The sequence below is a fragment of the Pongo pygmaeus genome, chromosome 9 (assembly GCF_028885625.2).
Source record: "Pongo pygmaeus isolate AG05252 chromosome 9, NHGRI_mPonPyg2-v2.0_pri, whole genome shotgun sequence".
Classification (NCBI taxonomy): Eukaryota; Metazoa; Chordata; class Mammalia; order Primates; family Hominidae; genus Pongo; species Pongo pygmaeus.
In genome coordinates, this window is record NC_072382.2 from 156,126 (window position 1) to 169,882 (window position 13,757).

The 13,757-nt window shown below is 58.9% G+C and overlaps 1 protein-coding gene and 1 long non-coding RNA gene across 3 annotated transcripts; one reads left to right on the forward strand and one right to left on the reverse strand.

Annotated features, from left to right (window-relative positions):
* Positions 1–520: 520 nt before the first annotated feature.
* Positions 521–6,444, reverse strand: LOC129007164 (uncharacterized). Its single transcript, XR_008492253.2, has 3 exons — positions 6,387–6,444; positions 3,991–4,204; positions 521–951 (listed from the first exon to the last, which is right to left on the reverse strand). It is a non-coding gene; the product is annotated as an uncharacterized LOC129007164 (long non-coding RNA).
* On the forward strand, positions 5,862–12,160 carry NLRP6 (NLR family pyrin domain containing 6). 2 transcript variants are annotated; one of them, XM_054437629.2, is made up of 7 exons: positions 5,862–6,177; positions 6,404–6,442; positions 6,653–8,411; positions 9,276–9,371; positions 10,809–10,979; positions 11,054–11,221; positions 11,712–12,160. In XM_054437629.2, the coding sequence occupies exons 1-7, from the start codon at positions 5,868–5,870 to the stop codon at positions 11,848–11,850; spliced, it is 2,682 nt and encodes an 893-aa protein (XP_054293604.2). In that variant the 5' UTR covers positions 5,862–5,867; the 3' UTR covers positions 11,851–12,160. The 2 variants fall into 2 exon arrangements, with proteins under 2 accessions (XP_054293604.2, XP_063526683.1); XM_063670613.1 differs by having other exon boundaries at positions 9,279–9,371.
* Positions 12,161–13,757: the final 1,597 nt, after the last annotated feature.

Below are 13,757 nucleotides of genomic sequence, written 5' to 3' on the forward strand. Positions count from 1 at the left end.
GAATGTGAGGCCCTTCTTATGCAGATGGACAGGCTATATCCCGACCCAGGCAACCCCACATCACAGGCCTCAGAACCTTTCCCCACCTGGTATGCCAGAATGCCAAGGAGCCAATGCAATACTGTCCTGCCCAGTGATCTCTCTGTCCTACAGCCATCGGTTCCCTTTGACCCCAGGAAAAGAGCATTTCAGGGGAAAGACCATGATCGGCGCTATGTGCTGGTGAGAAGCAAAGTGGAATCAGAACTGAAGTGGGTTTAGCAATCGAGATGCTTTTTTTTTTTTCTGTCACCCAGGCTGGAGTGCAATGGTGTGAACTCGGCTCACTGCAACCTCTACCTCCCAGGTTCAAGTGATTCTCTTGCCTCAGCCTCCTGAGTAGCTGGGATTACAGGCGTGCACCACCACGCCCAGCTAATTTTTGTATTTTTAATAGAGATGGGGTTTCACCATGTTGGTCAGGCTGGTCTCGAACTCCTGACCTCGTGATCCGCCCGCCTCGGCCTCCCAAAGTGCTGGGATTACAGGCGTGAGCCACTGCACCCGGCCAGCATCGAGATGCTTTTGATGGCTCAGAAAACACAGGTGCAGAAGAGCAGTACAGTCGGGGCCGAGGCTGTCCCGTCTGCAGAACACGGCGGTGAGAACAGGAGGTGTGCAGGGCATGCCCGATGTGTGCAGTGAGCTTTACGCCCCAACCCTACAATATAAGTTCCCTCACTGCCCCATTTTACGAATGAGAAAATGGAGGCCCAGAGAAAGTGGGTAATTTGTCCAAAGTCACACAGCTATTGGGCAGTGGAGCCAGGGTTTGATCCCAGACAGCCTGGTTCCGAAGACTGTGCTCTTCATCTGTGCATTCTCTGTCTTAAATGACAGGGACTGGGAGTCAGAGCACTTGGGGAGACTGCTTCCAATCAGTTTCCAATCAGTTGTTTCCAATCAGTTGTGCTGTGGAGAGAGAAAAGAGAATGCGCATTTAGGAGCGGTGGAGCTGTGCCTGCGAGGGCTGCATCTGCACCTGAGTGGGAGAGCCTCTGGGTTAGAATGGGGCCGAGTGAGAGGTCGGCGGGGCCACCTCGGGGTATTCAGGCTGGGGCGGTGGCCTAGAGGCCCAGCGGTGCCCACTGAGCTGGCAGCACCCAGACTCTCCCACAGCCGAGCTCCGAAGCACCCCTGTTTGTTCTCCAGGTTGTTGCCTTGCAGAATCCCAGCCTGTCAGAAGAGCTAAGTCAGGGCCAGCAGGTCAAGCAGCTGAGAACCCCAAATGGACAGACCCTGCCTCTGAGCCGGGTGCCCACAGCAGTCACTCCCCTCGCAGCCAGGCCGGGACACGGGCTCAAGGCCAGCCTCCGAAACTAGGCCACAGGCTGCTCACAGCTTGTCCCCAGGGCTCTACCCCAGGAAGACCCTGTCCCCTCCTCTACTGCTGGGAGCTGCCCATACTGTGGCCCGGAGCGAGGGCCTTGTCGTTGCTCTGGACCTGCCCGGGGGAGGCTGCTTCAGCACACAGGCCCCGCATGCTGTCTCTGCCTGGGGCCGGTGCCTCCCAAGGTTCTGTGATAACAGCAAGATGTGCTCATGTTCATGAAAGTCCTTTAAAGAGTACCCCCCAGCACGCACACGCACACACACACAACTAGCAAGATGTGTTCATGTTCATGAAAGTCCTTTAAAGAGCACCCCCAGCACACACACACACACACACACAACTAGCAAGATGTGCTCATGTTCATGAAAGTCCTTTAAAGAGCACCCCCCAGCACACACACACACACACACACACACAACTAGCAAGATGTGTTCATGTTCATGAAAGTCCTTTAAAGAGCACCCCCAGCACACACACACACACACACACACAACTAGCAAGACGTGCTCATGTTCATGAAAGTCCTTTAAAGAGCACCCCCCAGCACGCACACACACACACACACACAACTAGCAAGATGTGCTCATGTTCATGAAAGTCCTTTAAAGAGCATCCCCACCATGCACACACACACACAACTAGCAAGATGTGCTCATGTTCATGAAAGTCCTTTAAAGAGCACCCCCCAGCACGCGCACACACACACACACACAACTAGCAAGATGTGCTCATGTTCATGAAAGTCCTTTAAAGAGCACCCCGCAGCATGCACACACACACACACAACTAGCAAGATGTGTTCATGTTCATGAAAGTCCTTTAAAGAGCAACCCCCAGCACACACACACACACACACAACTAGCAAGCTGTGTTCATGTTCATGAAAGTCCTTTAAAGAGCACCCCCAGCATGCACACACACACACACACATACACAACTAGCAAGATGTGCTCATGTTCATGAAAGTCCTTTAAAAAGCACCCCCCAGCACGCACACACACACACACTCACACACACAACTAGCAAGATGTGTTCATGTTCATGAAAGTCCTTTAAAGAGCAACCCCCAGCACACACACACACACACACAACTAGCAAGATGTGTTCATGTTCATGAAAGTCCTTTAAAGAGCACCCCCCAGCACACACACACACACACATACACACACCAGGATGTGTGCTGGCGGCAGCCCCCTCCAGGCCACTCTCCCTCTCCCTCTGTGCCCAGCAGTCAGGTGAGACAGGCAGGGGCCCCAGCAGGAGGTCAGGAAGCAAGAAGGAGCAAGGAGGGATCCCCTCTCCACTCAGCTGTGTCCCCAGGCTCCTGCTGCCATGGCATCTCCTCCGCCTGCCTGGGAGCACCCCCGTACCACCCCTTAGCGTGGTCTCTCCTTCGACTCTGCTCACGGCTTTCCGAGGAATCCCACTGCAGCCTGGTCAAATGTGGGCGGCATTCCTCATTCCCTGCCAGAGTCTGGCTGCCACAGCAGTGAGACTGGACAGCTGATGGCCATACACAGGCTTGTCATCACCCGCACCCCATGCAGAAGGCAAGGTGAGGAGGAGGCCTCTTACCCACTGACCACCTGTCCTGGGCCCTGTCCTTGTCCCTTTAGTCACCACAGCACCCTGGAAGGCAAGACTTTTCTCCTTGCTTTAGCGCAAGGGAAACTGAAACTTCGAGAGGTTGCTTTGACAGGGCCACATGGCCGGGGAGGTGGAGCCCAGACTCAAGCTCAGCGGAGTCTTCCTGAGTCTGTGAGCCTCCTGTGAGCCCCTACTCTGCTGGGGACCTTTCTAGGCACCAGAAAACCCCTGTAGGGACAGGCCAACAGGTACCTGGAGCCACCCTCTGCAGAGACCAGTGCTGATCATGCAGTATCTGGAGGCAGAAGCTGCTGGGGAAGCACATTGAGAGTCTGAGGGGTAGGTGTGAATGGGACTGAACAAGAACCACAGCTTGAACAATCTGAATCTCAGGAAGAGGTGGGGTCTCTTTTGTCTTAAATTTCTTTTTTTTAATCATAGGGAGAAATCGACCCATCTCTGGGCCCTTCCTCCAGTTCTCTCCCCAAAGCAGCTCTCAAGGCTCCTGATGGAAGCAGGACTGAACACAGGGGTCTTCGATGGCCCAAGGGAGACCTGTCAGGTCATCCAGCCAAGATGACAGGGTCAGGCCAGGCACTGCTCTTGCAGACAGCTTTGTGCACACAGGTTCATGCAGATGGGTTCTGTGTTCACATCCTGCAGCCGCCATAACAAATTATTACCGACACAGTGGCTTAAAACAGCACCCATGGCCAGATGCAGTAGCTCACACCTGTAATCCCAGCACTTTGGGAGGTTGAGGTGGGTTGATTACTTGAGGCCAGGGGACCAGCCCAAGCAACATAGCAAGATCCCGTTTCTACAATACATTTTAAAATTAGCCATGTGTGGTGGCGCATGCCTGTAATCCCAGCTACTCCAGAGGCTGTGGCAGGTGGATCACGGGAGCCCAGGAGTTCAAGGCTACAGTGAATTATGATCATGCCACTGCACTCCAGCCTGGGCGACAGAATGAGACCCTGTCTCTAAAATAATTTTGTTTAAAAAACAGCACACATTTATTTTCTTACAGTTCTGGAGGTCAGAAGTCCAGTTGCTTTCCCAGGGCTGAGATCCAGGTGTTGGCCTGGCCGCGCTCTGCCAAGAGGCCAGGGAGAGAACCCTCCTCCTGCAGCCTCCCTCCTCATCGTCAGAGCCAGCAGCTTCAGTGCCACACCGTGCCATGTTGGTGTCTAGTCACCCTCTGCTTCCACTTACGGCGTTCAGGGCAACATGTAGGCCCACCTGGAAAATGAAGGACCATCTCCCATCTCAAGATCCTGGCTTTAGTCTTGTCTGCCAAGTCCCCTTAGGCACATGAGGAACATTTGCACATTCTGGGGACTAGGACTCGATGTCTTTGGAGACTATTATTTAGCCTACCCCAGATACATTCACACACACACCATCAACATGGCCACAAAAACGTACACACGCACCTCTCATTTCCACACATTAACCCCCCCGTTCCACACACTCTCACATTTGGTCCCGGGGGTCTTGAACACCCCTGACATCCAGCCTCTGCCCGCCAGCTGTTCAGGTCAGGTGGGGAGGCTGCAGTGCAGGCCCCTGCCCGGCGTCTCCCTGGAGACTGCCTTCCCTCCCATGTATGGTGCGTGCTGCTGGCTGTCCTCCCTGTTCCCTCTACCTGGAAGTCTTTCCTCACCCCTGCCTTCAGAGTCTAACCTCTCCCCAGGCCTCAGCCGAAGGCCTGGCTCTGAGCCAGCCACCTCCTTCACACAACCCACCTTGCTCTGAAGCTGCCTGCTCACAGCCATGCCCCGATGCCACACCCAGGGGTTCTTGGGGAACAGTAATGGGATAAAGGAGTAAGAAAATCAAAGGTCACCAAGCCAAGCCTTTAAAGGGCAATGCTGTGCGTGTGCCACAGTGCCCAACAGCATCTCGTGTCAGCTGAGCTGTGGTGTGTGGACCCGGGAATGGACCAGGCTGGACAACCTCTAAGACTTGGCTCCAGCTCAGCCTGTGAAGCACTCACCTCTCTGAACCCCACTTCTGCCCCGGAGTGCTAGACCCAGGGAGGAAGAGACCCCATGGACCAGCCAGAGGCCCCCTGCTCCGGGTGAGTGCTAGACCCAGGGAGGAAGAGACCCCATGGACCAGCCAGAGGCCCCCTGCTCCGGGTGAGTGCTAGACCCAGGGAGGAAGAGACCCCATGGACCAGCCAGAGGCCTCCTGCTCCGGGTGAGTGCTGGCCCCAGGGTGGTCACTGGGAACCGCCTGGTCTCAGCCCTCTGGGGCCTCCACCTCACCCGCTGACTCCCTCAGGCTCTCCGCCCTTATCCACATCCTTCCCCCACCCTCACTCCCAGGCTTAGGAGTCTAAGCACTGCCTCCCCACAGAGGGCATTTGTGGAGTCTGTTCCCCACCAGGGGCTCAAACTCAGACCCTGGTGCAAGGCCCCAAGCTGGGCCCCACCAAAGGGTGGCCGGGGTGGGAACCCCAGGAATACAGCCTGGGCCTGGCAGTGTCTGCTGCTATAGAGGCCAGTTCTGCTCCGGGCTCCGGAAGAGAGGAAAAAGAAGGAAAGGGAGGAAAGAGAGCTTTCCTTGGAAATACCTCCCTCGGGGCATGTGACCTGTCCTGGGGTGTGGAAGGACAGAAGCAGAAAGGGAGGTGCAGGGGAGGAAGGTGCCCCCCAGAGCTCAGATCAGCGGTGGCCAGTGCCCACTTCACCCTCAGAGGGCGAAGAACACCAAGACGCCCCAACCCGGGTCCGGGGACGGGGGAGGGCGAAGTCTGGGGTCACTCCCCGTTGCCCCCTCCCCCCACCCCATGGATCCAGACGTTGCTTGGCCCGGGACTCCCTGAGGCCCTGCCCGCGGTGGGTTCTCGGACGCCAGAGTCGGGGGAGGGCGGGGGTCACCCGAGGGCCGCTCCCCGATGACCCGCGCCCGCCCGCCCGCCTCCAGCACGGGGCCGCGCCTCGCGGTGGCCCGCGAGCTGCTCCTGGCTGCGCTGGAGGAACTGAGCCAAGAGCAGCTGAAGCGCTTCCGCCACAAGCTGCGCGACGTGGGCCCGGACGGACGCAGCATCCCGTGGGGGCGGCTGGAGCGCGCGGACGCCGTGGACCTCGCGGAGCAGCTGGCCCAGTTCTACGGCCCGGAGCCTGCGCTGGAGGTGGCCCGCAAGACCCTCAAGAGGGCGGACGCGCGCGACGTGGCGGCGCAGCTCCAGGAGCAGCGGCTGCAGCGTGAGTTCGGGGCGGGAGGTCCCTCCTGTCTGGGCAGAGGCTGGGCTGCCCTCCTCCCCGCTTCCCGGAGAAGCCCCGGCGCGGTCCTCGGCCCCCGCGTGTTTTATCCACAAATTCGCGGTCCCCAGGGGTAGGACCCTGCGTGCTCCTCAAGGTGACTCGGACCCCCGTGGCGCCTTCCCCTGTTCCCGCCCTCGGCGGAACCTCACCCAAGTTTCCTTTCCAGGGCTCGGGCTCGGCTCCGGGGCGCTGCTCTCCGTGTCCGGTGGGTCTCTCGCTGGAGGGCACGAGTGTCCCCAACCCCACTTGGAGGGTCCCGGGGAGGACCGGGGTGGGAGGGCCGCCAGGGGCGTGGGCTGTGGTCCCGTAGAGGAAACTGAGGCCTGAGCAGGGCCGGGGAGGGCGTGGGCTCCCTGAGGGCGCAGCCTGCCCCACCTCCGACCCCTGTCCCCGCGCTGTCTCCCGCTGCGCCCAGAGTACAAGAAGAAGTACCGGGAGCACGTGCTGCAGCTGCACGCGCGGGTGAAGGAGAGGAACGCCCGCTCCGTGAAGATCACCAAGCGCTTCACCAAGCTGCTCATCGCGCCCGAGAGCGCCACCCCGGAGGAGGAGGCGCTGGGGCCCGCGGAGGAGCCCGAGCCGGGGCGCGCGCGGCGCTCGGACACGCACACTTTCAACCGCCTCTTCCGTCGCGACGAGGAGGGCCGGCGGCCGCTGACCGTGGTGCTGCAGGGCCCGGCGGGCATCGGCAAGACCATGGCGGCCAAAAAGATCCTGTACGACTGGGCGGCGGGCAAGCTGTACCAGGGCCAGGTGGACTTCGCCTTCTTCATGCCCTGCGGCGAGCTGCTGGAGAGGCCGGGCACGCGCAGCCTGGCTGACCTGATCCTGGACCAGTGCCCCGACCGCGGCGCGCCGGTGCCGCAGATGCTGGCCCAGCCGCAGCGGCTGCTCTTCATCCTGGACGGCGCGGACGAGCTGCCGGCGCTGGGGGGCCCCGAGGCCGCGCCCTGCACAGACCCCTTCGAGGCGGCGAGCGGCGCGCGGGTGCTAGGCGGGCTGCTGAGTAAGGCACTGCTGCCCACGGCCCTCCTGCTGGTGACCACGCGCGCCGCCGCCCCCGGGAGGCTGCAGGGCCGCCTGTGTTCCCCGCAGTGCGCCGAGGTGCGCGGCTTCTCCGACAGGGACAAGAAGAAGTATTTCTACAAGTTCTTCCGGGACGAGAGGAGGGCCGAGCGCGCCTACCGCTTCGTGAAGGAGAACGAGACGCTGTTCGCTCTGTGCTTCGTGCCCTTCGTGTGCTGGATCGTGTGCACCGTGCTACGCCAGCAGCTGGAGCTCGGTCAGGACCTGTCGCGCACGTCCAAGACCACCACGTCCGTGTACCTGCTTTTCATCGCCAGCGTGCTGAGCTCGGCTCCGGTAGCCGACGCGCCCCGGGTGCAGGGCGACCTGCGCAATCTGTGCCACCTGGCCCGCGAGGGCGTCCTCGGACGCAGGGCACAGTTTGCCGAGAAGGAACTGGAGCAACTGGAGCTTCGTGGCTCCAAAGTCCAGACGCTGTTTCTCAGCAAAAAGGAGCTGCCGGGCGTGCTGGAGACAGAGGTCACCTACCAGTTCATCGACCAGAGCTTCCAGGAGTTCCTCGCGGCACTGTCCTACCTGCTGGAGGACGGCGGGGTGCCCAGGACCGCGGCTGGCGGCGTTGGGACACTCCTGCGTGGGGACGCCCAGCCGCACAGTCACTTGGTACTCACCACGCGCTTCCTCTTCGGACTGCTGAGCGCGGAGCGGATGCACGACATTGAGCGCCACTTCGGCTGCATGGTCTCAGAGCGTGTGAAGCAGGAGGCCCTGCGGTGGGTGCAGGGACAGGGACAGGGCTGCCCCGGAGCGACACCAGAGGTGACCGAGGGGGCCAAAGGGCTCGAGGACACGGAAGAGCCAGAGGAGGAGGAGGAGGGAGAGGAGCCCAACTACCCACTGGAGTTGCTGTACTGCCTGTACGAGACGCAGGAGGACGCGTTTGTGCGCCAAGCCCTGTGCCGGCTCCCGCAGCTGGCGCTGCAGCGAGTGCGCTTCTGCCGCATGGACGTGGCTGTTCTGAGCTACTGCGTGAGGTGCTGCCCTGCTGGACAGGCACTGCGGCTGATCAGCTGCAGACTGGTTGCTGCGCAGGAGAAGAAGAAGAAGAGCCTGGGGAAGCGGCTCCAGGCCAGCCTGGGTGGCAGCAGGTGCGTCTCCAGGGCAGAGGTGCTCTCTTCTGTGTGAGGTGTGTGTGCCGGTGCAAACCTGTGCACCTCAGTGTCCATCTGGCATGGGGCGCACCTCCAGACCAGACCCTGGTTCCCCAAATGGGGAGGCTTTGACCACGTCCTTGCAAGGCAACGACTGAGTTCCTGTCTTCTTCCCCAGGGTGTCCTCACCATGCCCACCGTCAGCCACCCACAACCTATGAAAACTTCCTAGTATGGCCCTACAGCTCTGTCCCAGCCCTTCTTCCCATTATACTTTCTGACAATAAGCTCTGGAACACACGATGCCCTCTGTCCTGAGCCTCTGCACTTGCCCTTCCCTCCACCTAGAATATTCTCAGTTTGCTGCCTGTCCTGCAAGTCTGCCCTGGCTCCCCCAGCTGGCTGGGGACCCAACTGGCTCCAGAAGTGCCCTTTTGACCACCCTGCTATGACATCTGCCCCACACCTCCACCAGACCCTTGGCTCCTCCAGGGCAAGGCTTTTGCCAGAGTTCCTTTGAATTTAGCTCCAATTCAGCCCCTGCCCAGGTGCTTGCTATCTGTTGAGAGGATGAACGTCACGGTGTTGGCAGGGGCTGGGCCTGGGGACCCAACAACCCATGTAGGGGATGTGGGTGATACCGTCCCACTGGCCTCACTCAGACACCCCAGTGGGATGATGCCTGGGCCACAGATGAGTGGTTTTGCTCTGGGTTTGGTTGGGGGAGTGTGAAGGAGGTGGCTCAGCATGGAGGTGAGGAGGAGGGGCAGCTCTGAGACCCCAGGACTACAGATAGACAGGAGTCCTTTCCAGGAGGCACTGTGAGGAGCAGGGTGGGCTTCACCTTCCTCTCTCTCCCAGCAGTTCTCGAGGCACCACAAAACAACTGCCAGCCTCCCTTCTTCATCCACTCTTTCAGGCAATGACTGACCCACTGTGCCATCTGAGCAGCCTCACGTGAGTGGCAACGCCCCCAGCTCTTCCCATGGAGCGGGCTGAGAGCAGGATGCCCTGGGCAGAGACAGACGTATGGCGTAGGAAAGAAGGCTGAGGGGTCAGGCCAGAGCCTGAGGCCTGTGGGTGCTGGGGCTGGCAGGCTCTGCCCACACAGAGCAGAGGGAGGAGGGGATGAGGGTCTGGGGCTTCATTACCAGGTTAGGTACTGGTAGGAAAAAGTTGGTCCTGGTGTGAGTGGAAAGCAGCTAAGCGTACTGAGGGAGGGATTAAAGAAGACAAGAGTATATTTTCCTTCCGAAGGAAGGCTGCCGTTGGAAACTGCTGGGTTCTTAGAAGCAGTGAAGGAAGGTGTTCAAGCGCAGGCTCCAAGGTCAGGCTGTCTGCAAATGCTAGCCTGCTTCTGTGTGCCCAGTGGCAAGTCCATCTGTTCAAGCTTCCATTTCCTCCCCTGTGAAATGGAGCCAGTAGATCCAGAGAGTTGGGGTGAGATTTAATGTGGCTACACATGTACAGTTCTTTTTTTTTTTTTTTTTTGAGACGGAGTCTCGCTCTGTCGTCCAGGCTGGAGTGCAGTGGCGCAATCTCGGCTCACTGCAAGCTCCGCCTCCCGGGTTCACGCCATTCTCCTGCCTCAGCCTCCCGAGTAGCTGGGACTACAGGCGCCCACCACAACGCCCGGCTAATTTTTTGTAGTTTTAGTAGAGACGGGGTTTCACCGTGTTAGCCAGGATGGTCTCGATCTCCTGACCTCGTGATCCGCCCACCTCGGCCTCCCAAAGTGCTGGGATTCCAGGCGTGAGCCACCGCGCCCGGCCACATGTACAGTTCTTACATGGCAATAACTTTCCAGTCACTCTTAGCTACCACCAAGTGAGCAGAAAGGAAGAGAAAATCTAGGAACTAGTACTGATGGTGAAACAGGTATATCCTACGTTGATGGCGACTCAGCAAACTAGCTTGATATGGGGGTGGGGGATGTGGCAATCTGGAGATAAACATAAGAGCCAAAAAGGTGATCACATTTGGCCCAGCAATTCTGCTGGTAAACTGAGATGTTCAGCACACCATTATTTACAATGGCAAAAAAAAAAAAAAAGGATAAACAACAAAACTACCCAACCATTAGGGACTGCCTGACTAAATAAACTGAGTTGGCCACCTCAACTTGGTGGACGATTGCGCAGCAAACATGCTGAAACATGTCTCAGCTCTCCCAAGAGCTCGTAGAGAGTGTCGTAGGGAGAAATGGACACAGCTCCCCGGGGGTGCATGGTGACAAAGGGCAGGGCAGGCTCTGCCGGGTCCAGGGAGGGGACGTGGCGCCAACACATCTCTCAGCTGAACCCTGGGCCACCGGGCAGCAGGCATCGTGTGCAGTTGGAGGTGGTGTGGTGGCTGAGGCGCCTGCAAGTAAATCTCTGTGCTTCTTGACCACAGGCTGTCCCACTGCAAAGTCCCTGACGCAGTCTGCCGAGACCTTTCTGAGGCCCTGAGGGCAGCCCCCGCGCTGACGGAGCTGGGCCTCCTCCACAACAGGCTCAGTGAGGCGGGACTGCGTATGTTGAGTGAGGGCCTAGCCTGGCCCCAGTGCAGGGTGCAGACGGTCAGGTGAGGCCTGGCCTGGGAGGGACTGTGGGATGCCCCCGCCACCCCAGCAGCTCCTGAGGTTGGCCCTCCCACAGGGTACAGCTGCCTAACCCCCAGCGAGGACTCCAGTACCTGGTGGGTATGCTTCGACAGAGCCCCGCCCTGACCACCCTGGATCTCAGCGGCTGCCAACTGCCCTCCCCCATGGTGACCTACCTGTGTGCAGCCCTGCAGCACCAGGGATGCGGCCTGCAGACCCTCAGGTGGAGGCAGGGGAGGGAAGGGTGCTGGGGACACAGCCTGTCAGCCCAGGGAGGGGGAGGGGGCCTGGGGGCTTCCCCTGGACCCTGAAGAGGAGCCCCTCCCAGAGACCTCCCATGGGACCGAGCTCAAACACCAACCTGGGAGCCTGGCCCTGACAGCCCCGCCCTCTGAAGCCCTGGCCACAGCTCGGGGCCTTGACCGCTTTGTCTGACCAAATGTTCATCTGTTGTCTGGTGCCCATGGCAGCACTCTGGGCCAGTGGCCCCGATACCCTTTTGCCACCCCCAAGGCCTGGCCTCTGCCCCCTCCCCCAGCCTCCGACAAACCTCTCAACTGACACCACCTGTCCCTAAGTGTCTGTGGCATAGCTAAGCCGACAGACAGCCCGGTCACTGCCCGCAGCCCAGCTGCCCCCACGGCACTGCCCCCAAGCCCTGGCTGCTTTCCCCCACCGCTAACCCCGCTTCTGCTCTGTGTGTGTGGCTGCAGTCTGGCCTCTGTGGAGCTGAGCGAGCAGTCACTACAGGAGCTTCAGGCTGTGAAGAGAGCAAAGCCGGATCTGGTCATCACACACCCAGCGCTGGACAGCCATCCAGAACCTCCCAAGGAACTCATCTCAACCTTCTGAAGCCCTGGTGGCCAGAGCAGGGTGGAAGACCCTAGTCAAAGTCCCTGTGGAGAGATCGGCCCATTCCAAGGGCGGGAGGATATTGCTCTCGGCCTCTGGGAAACTTTTGAGCCGAGAGGCCCCGGACAGGCATGTGGGAGGCCCAGACACGGCACCCTGCCCCGTCCAGGACAGGCCCAGGACCCGCCCCTCTCTCCACACCTGGGGGACCCCTTCTCCCCCAGCCCCACCACTACTCCACCCACCTTCCTCTCCTGAGACCCTCCAGCCATTCCCCTTGAAGACAGCCCCCCCCGACCCCAAGCCACGATAATGATGGCGAGAGCTCCAATTAACTAAGCACCTACCTGGAGGGCAGAATGACCCTTCACTGTCTGGTCCCCATCTGCAGTGTGGCCCAACAGCCCCCAGAACTGTGCCCGTGTATACTGGAAGTAGGCAGGTCACCGTCCCTCCCTGTTAGGAATGAGACCATCCCTGAGGCTGTGGCCCAGGCCCAGAGGTGTCCAGTGTCTGAGATCTTTGGGAAGGGAGACTAGGGCAGGGTGGAGAGAGCAGAACCCCCGTGCTGAGTGGGAGGCATGATCACACGGTGGGTGAGCAGCCGCCGTGCACTGATGGTAAATTCCCCTGTGGACTCATTTCTGTTGGTTTCTATTACACTTGGCCAGGCGTGGTACAATACAGGTCGGTGCTCATCATCTTTCCAGCGTTCCACTTTCACAGGGCAGGATGGTGGCCCCCGGTTCCCCAATGAGGAAAGTGAGTCTCAGGGGGCAGCCTGACTGCAGAAAGTGCTGCGACAAAGGCCCTGATGGACAGGACCCGCAGCGGACAGTCCTCGAATCCTGGAGTCTTCTCTGCTCAACCCTGCTGGGCTGCTGAGACTCCAGTCTGAGTGGGGAGGTGGGGGAGACTCTGGATTCAGCTCCATCACTACCCAGGGGAAATTCCCTACTATAATCCACTTTCTAACTCCATTTCTTCATTTCAAAAAACACAAAAACCCCTGTCCTCCTAGAGCTGACATTCTAGGTAGGAAGACAAACACCTATATGATACACAGTGTAATACAATAAATATATATACAATACATACCCAACACATATGTATGTGATACACAACGCAATAGCACAAATACGTATATTATACGTATACGTGTGCCAGGTGTGGTGGCACATGCCTGTAGTCCCAGATACTCAGGAGGCTTGAGCCGAGGATGCAGTGAGCTATTAGGTTGGCTGGAAAGTAAGCAAAAACCACAATTACTTTTGCACCAACCTAATATGATTTTGCCACCGCACTCCGGCCTGGGCCACAGAGAGAGACCCCATCGCTAATAAGTAATAAATAAATGTGTATCTGATACATAAATACACACCACAATCAATAGGCCTATGATGCGGCCGGGCGCGGTGGCTCACGCCTGTAATCCCAGCACTTTGGGAGGCCAAGACGGGCGGATCACGAGGTCAGGAGTTCGAGACCATCCTGGCTAACACGGTGAAACCCCGTCTCTACTAAAAATACAAAAAAATTAGCCGGGCGTGGTGGCGGGCGCCTGTAGACCCAGCTACTCAGGAGGCTGAGGCAGGAGAATGGCGCGAACCCGGGAGGTGGAGCTCGCAGTGAGCCAAGATCAAGCCACTGCACTCCAGCCTGGGCGACAGAGCGAGACTCCGCCTCAAAAAAAAAAAGACCTATGATGCATCAACAAGTAACAATGTAATAAAGATGCAGAGGCAGGGCGGATAAATGCTGCGGAGGAAAGTAAGGCAGAGCCTGGGGCTGGTGGGAATGGATGGAGCGCAGGGTTTCCAGTTGCATGAAAGGGGGGTCTGAGGAAGTCTAATTGACGACTGGGCATTTGAAAACCCAAAGGAGTGAGGGGGCAAGCCCCAAAGAGG

Bases quoted from the DNA above. Each gene is read 5' to 3' on its own strand.
- NLRP6 (XM_054437629.2), top strand. From the start codon at position 5,868: ATGACCCGCGCCCGCCCGCCCGCCTCCAGCACGGGGCCGCGCCTCGCG. The intron at 6,178-6,403 runs GTGAGTTCGGGG...TTTCCTTTCCAG, and splicing joins CCAGGAGCAGCGGCTGCAGC to GGCTCGGGCTCGGCTCCGGG. The intron at 6,443-6,652 runs GTGGGTCTCTCG...CGCTGCGCCCAG, and splicing joins GGCGCTGCTCTCCGTGTCCG to AGTACAAGAAGAAGTACCGG.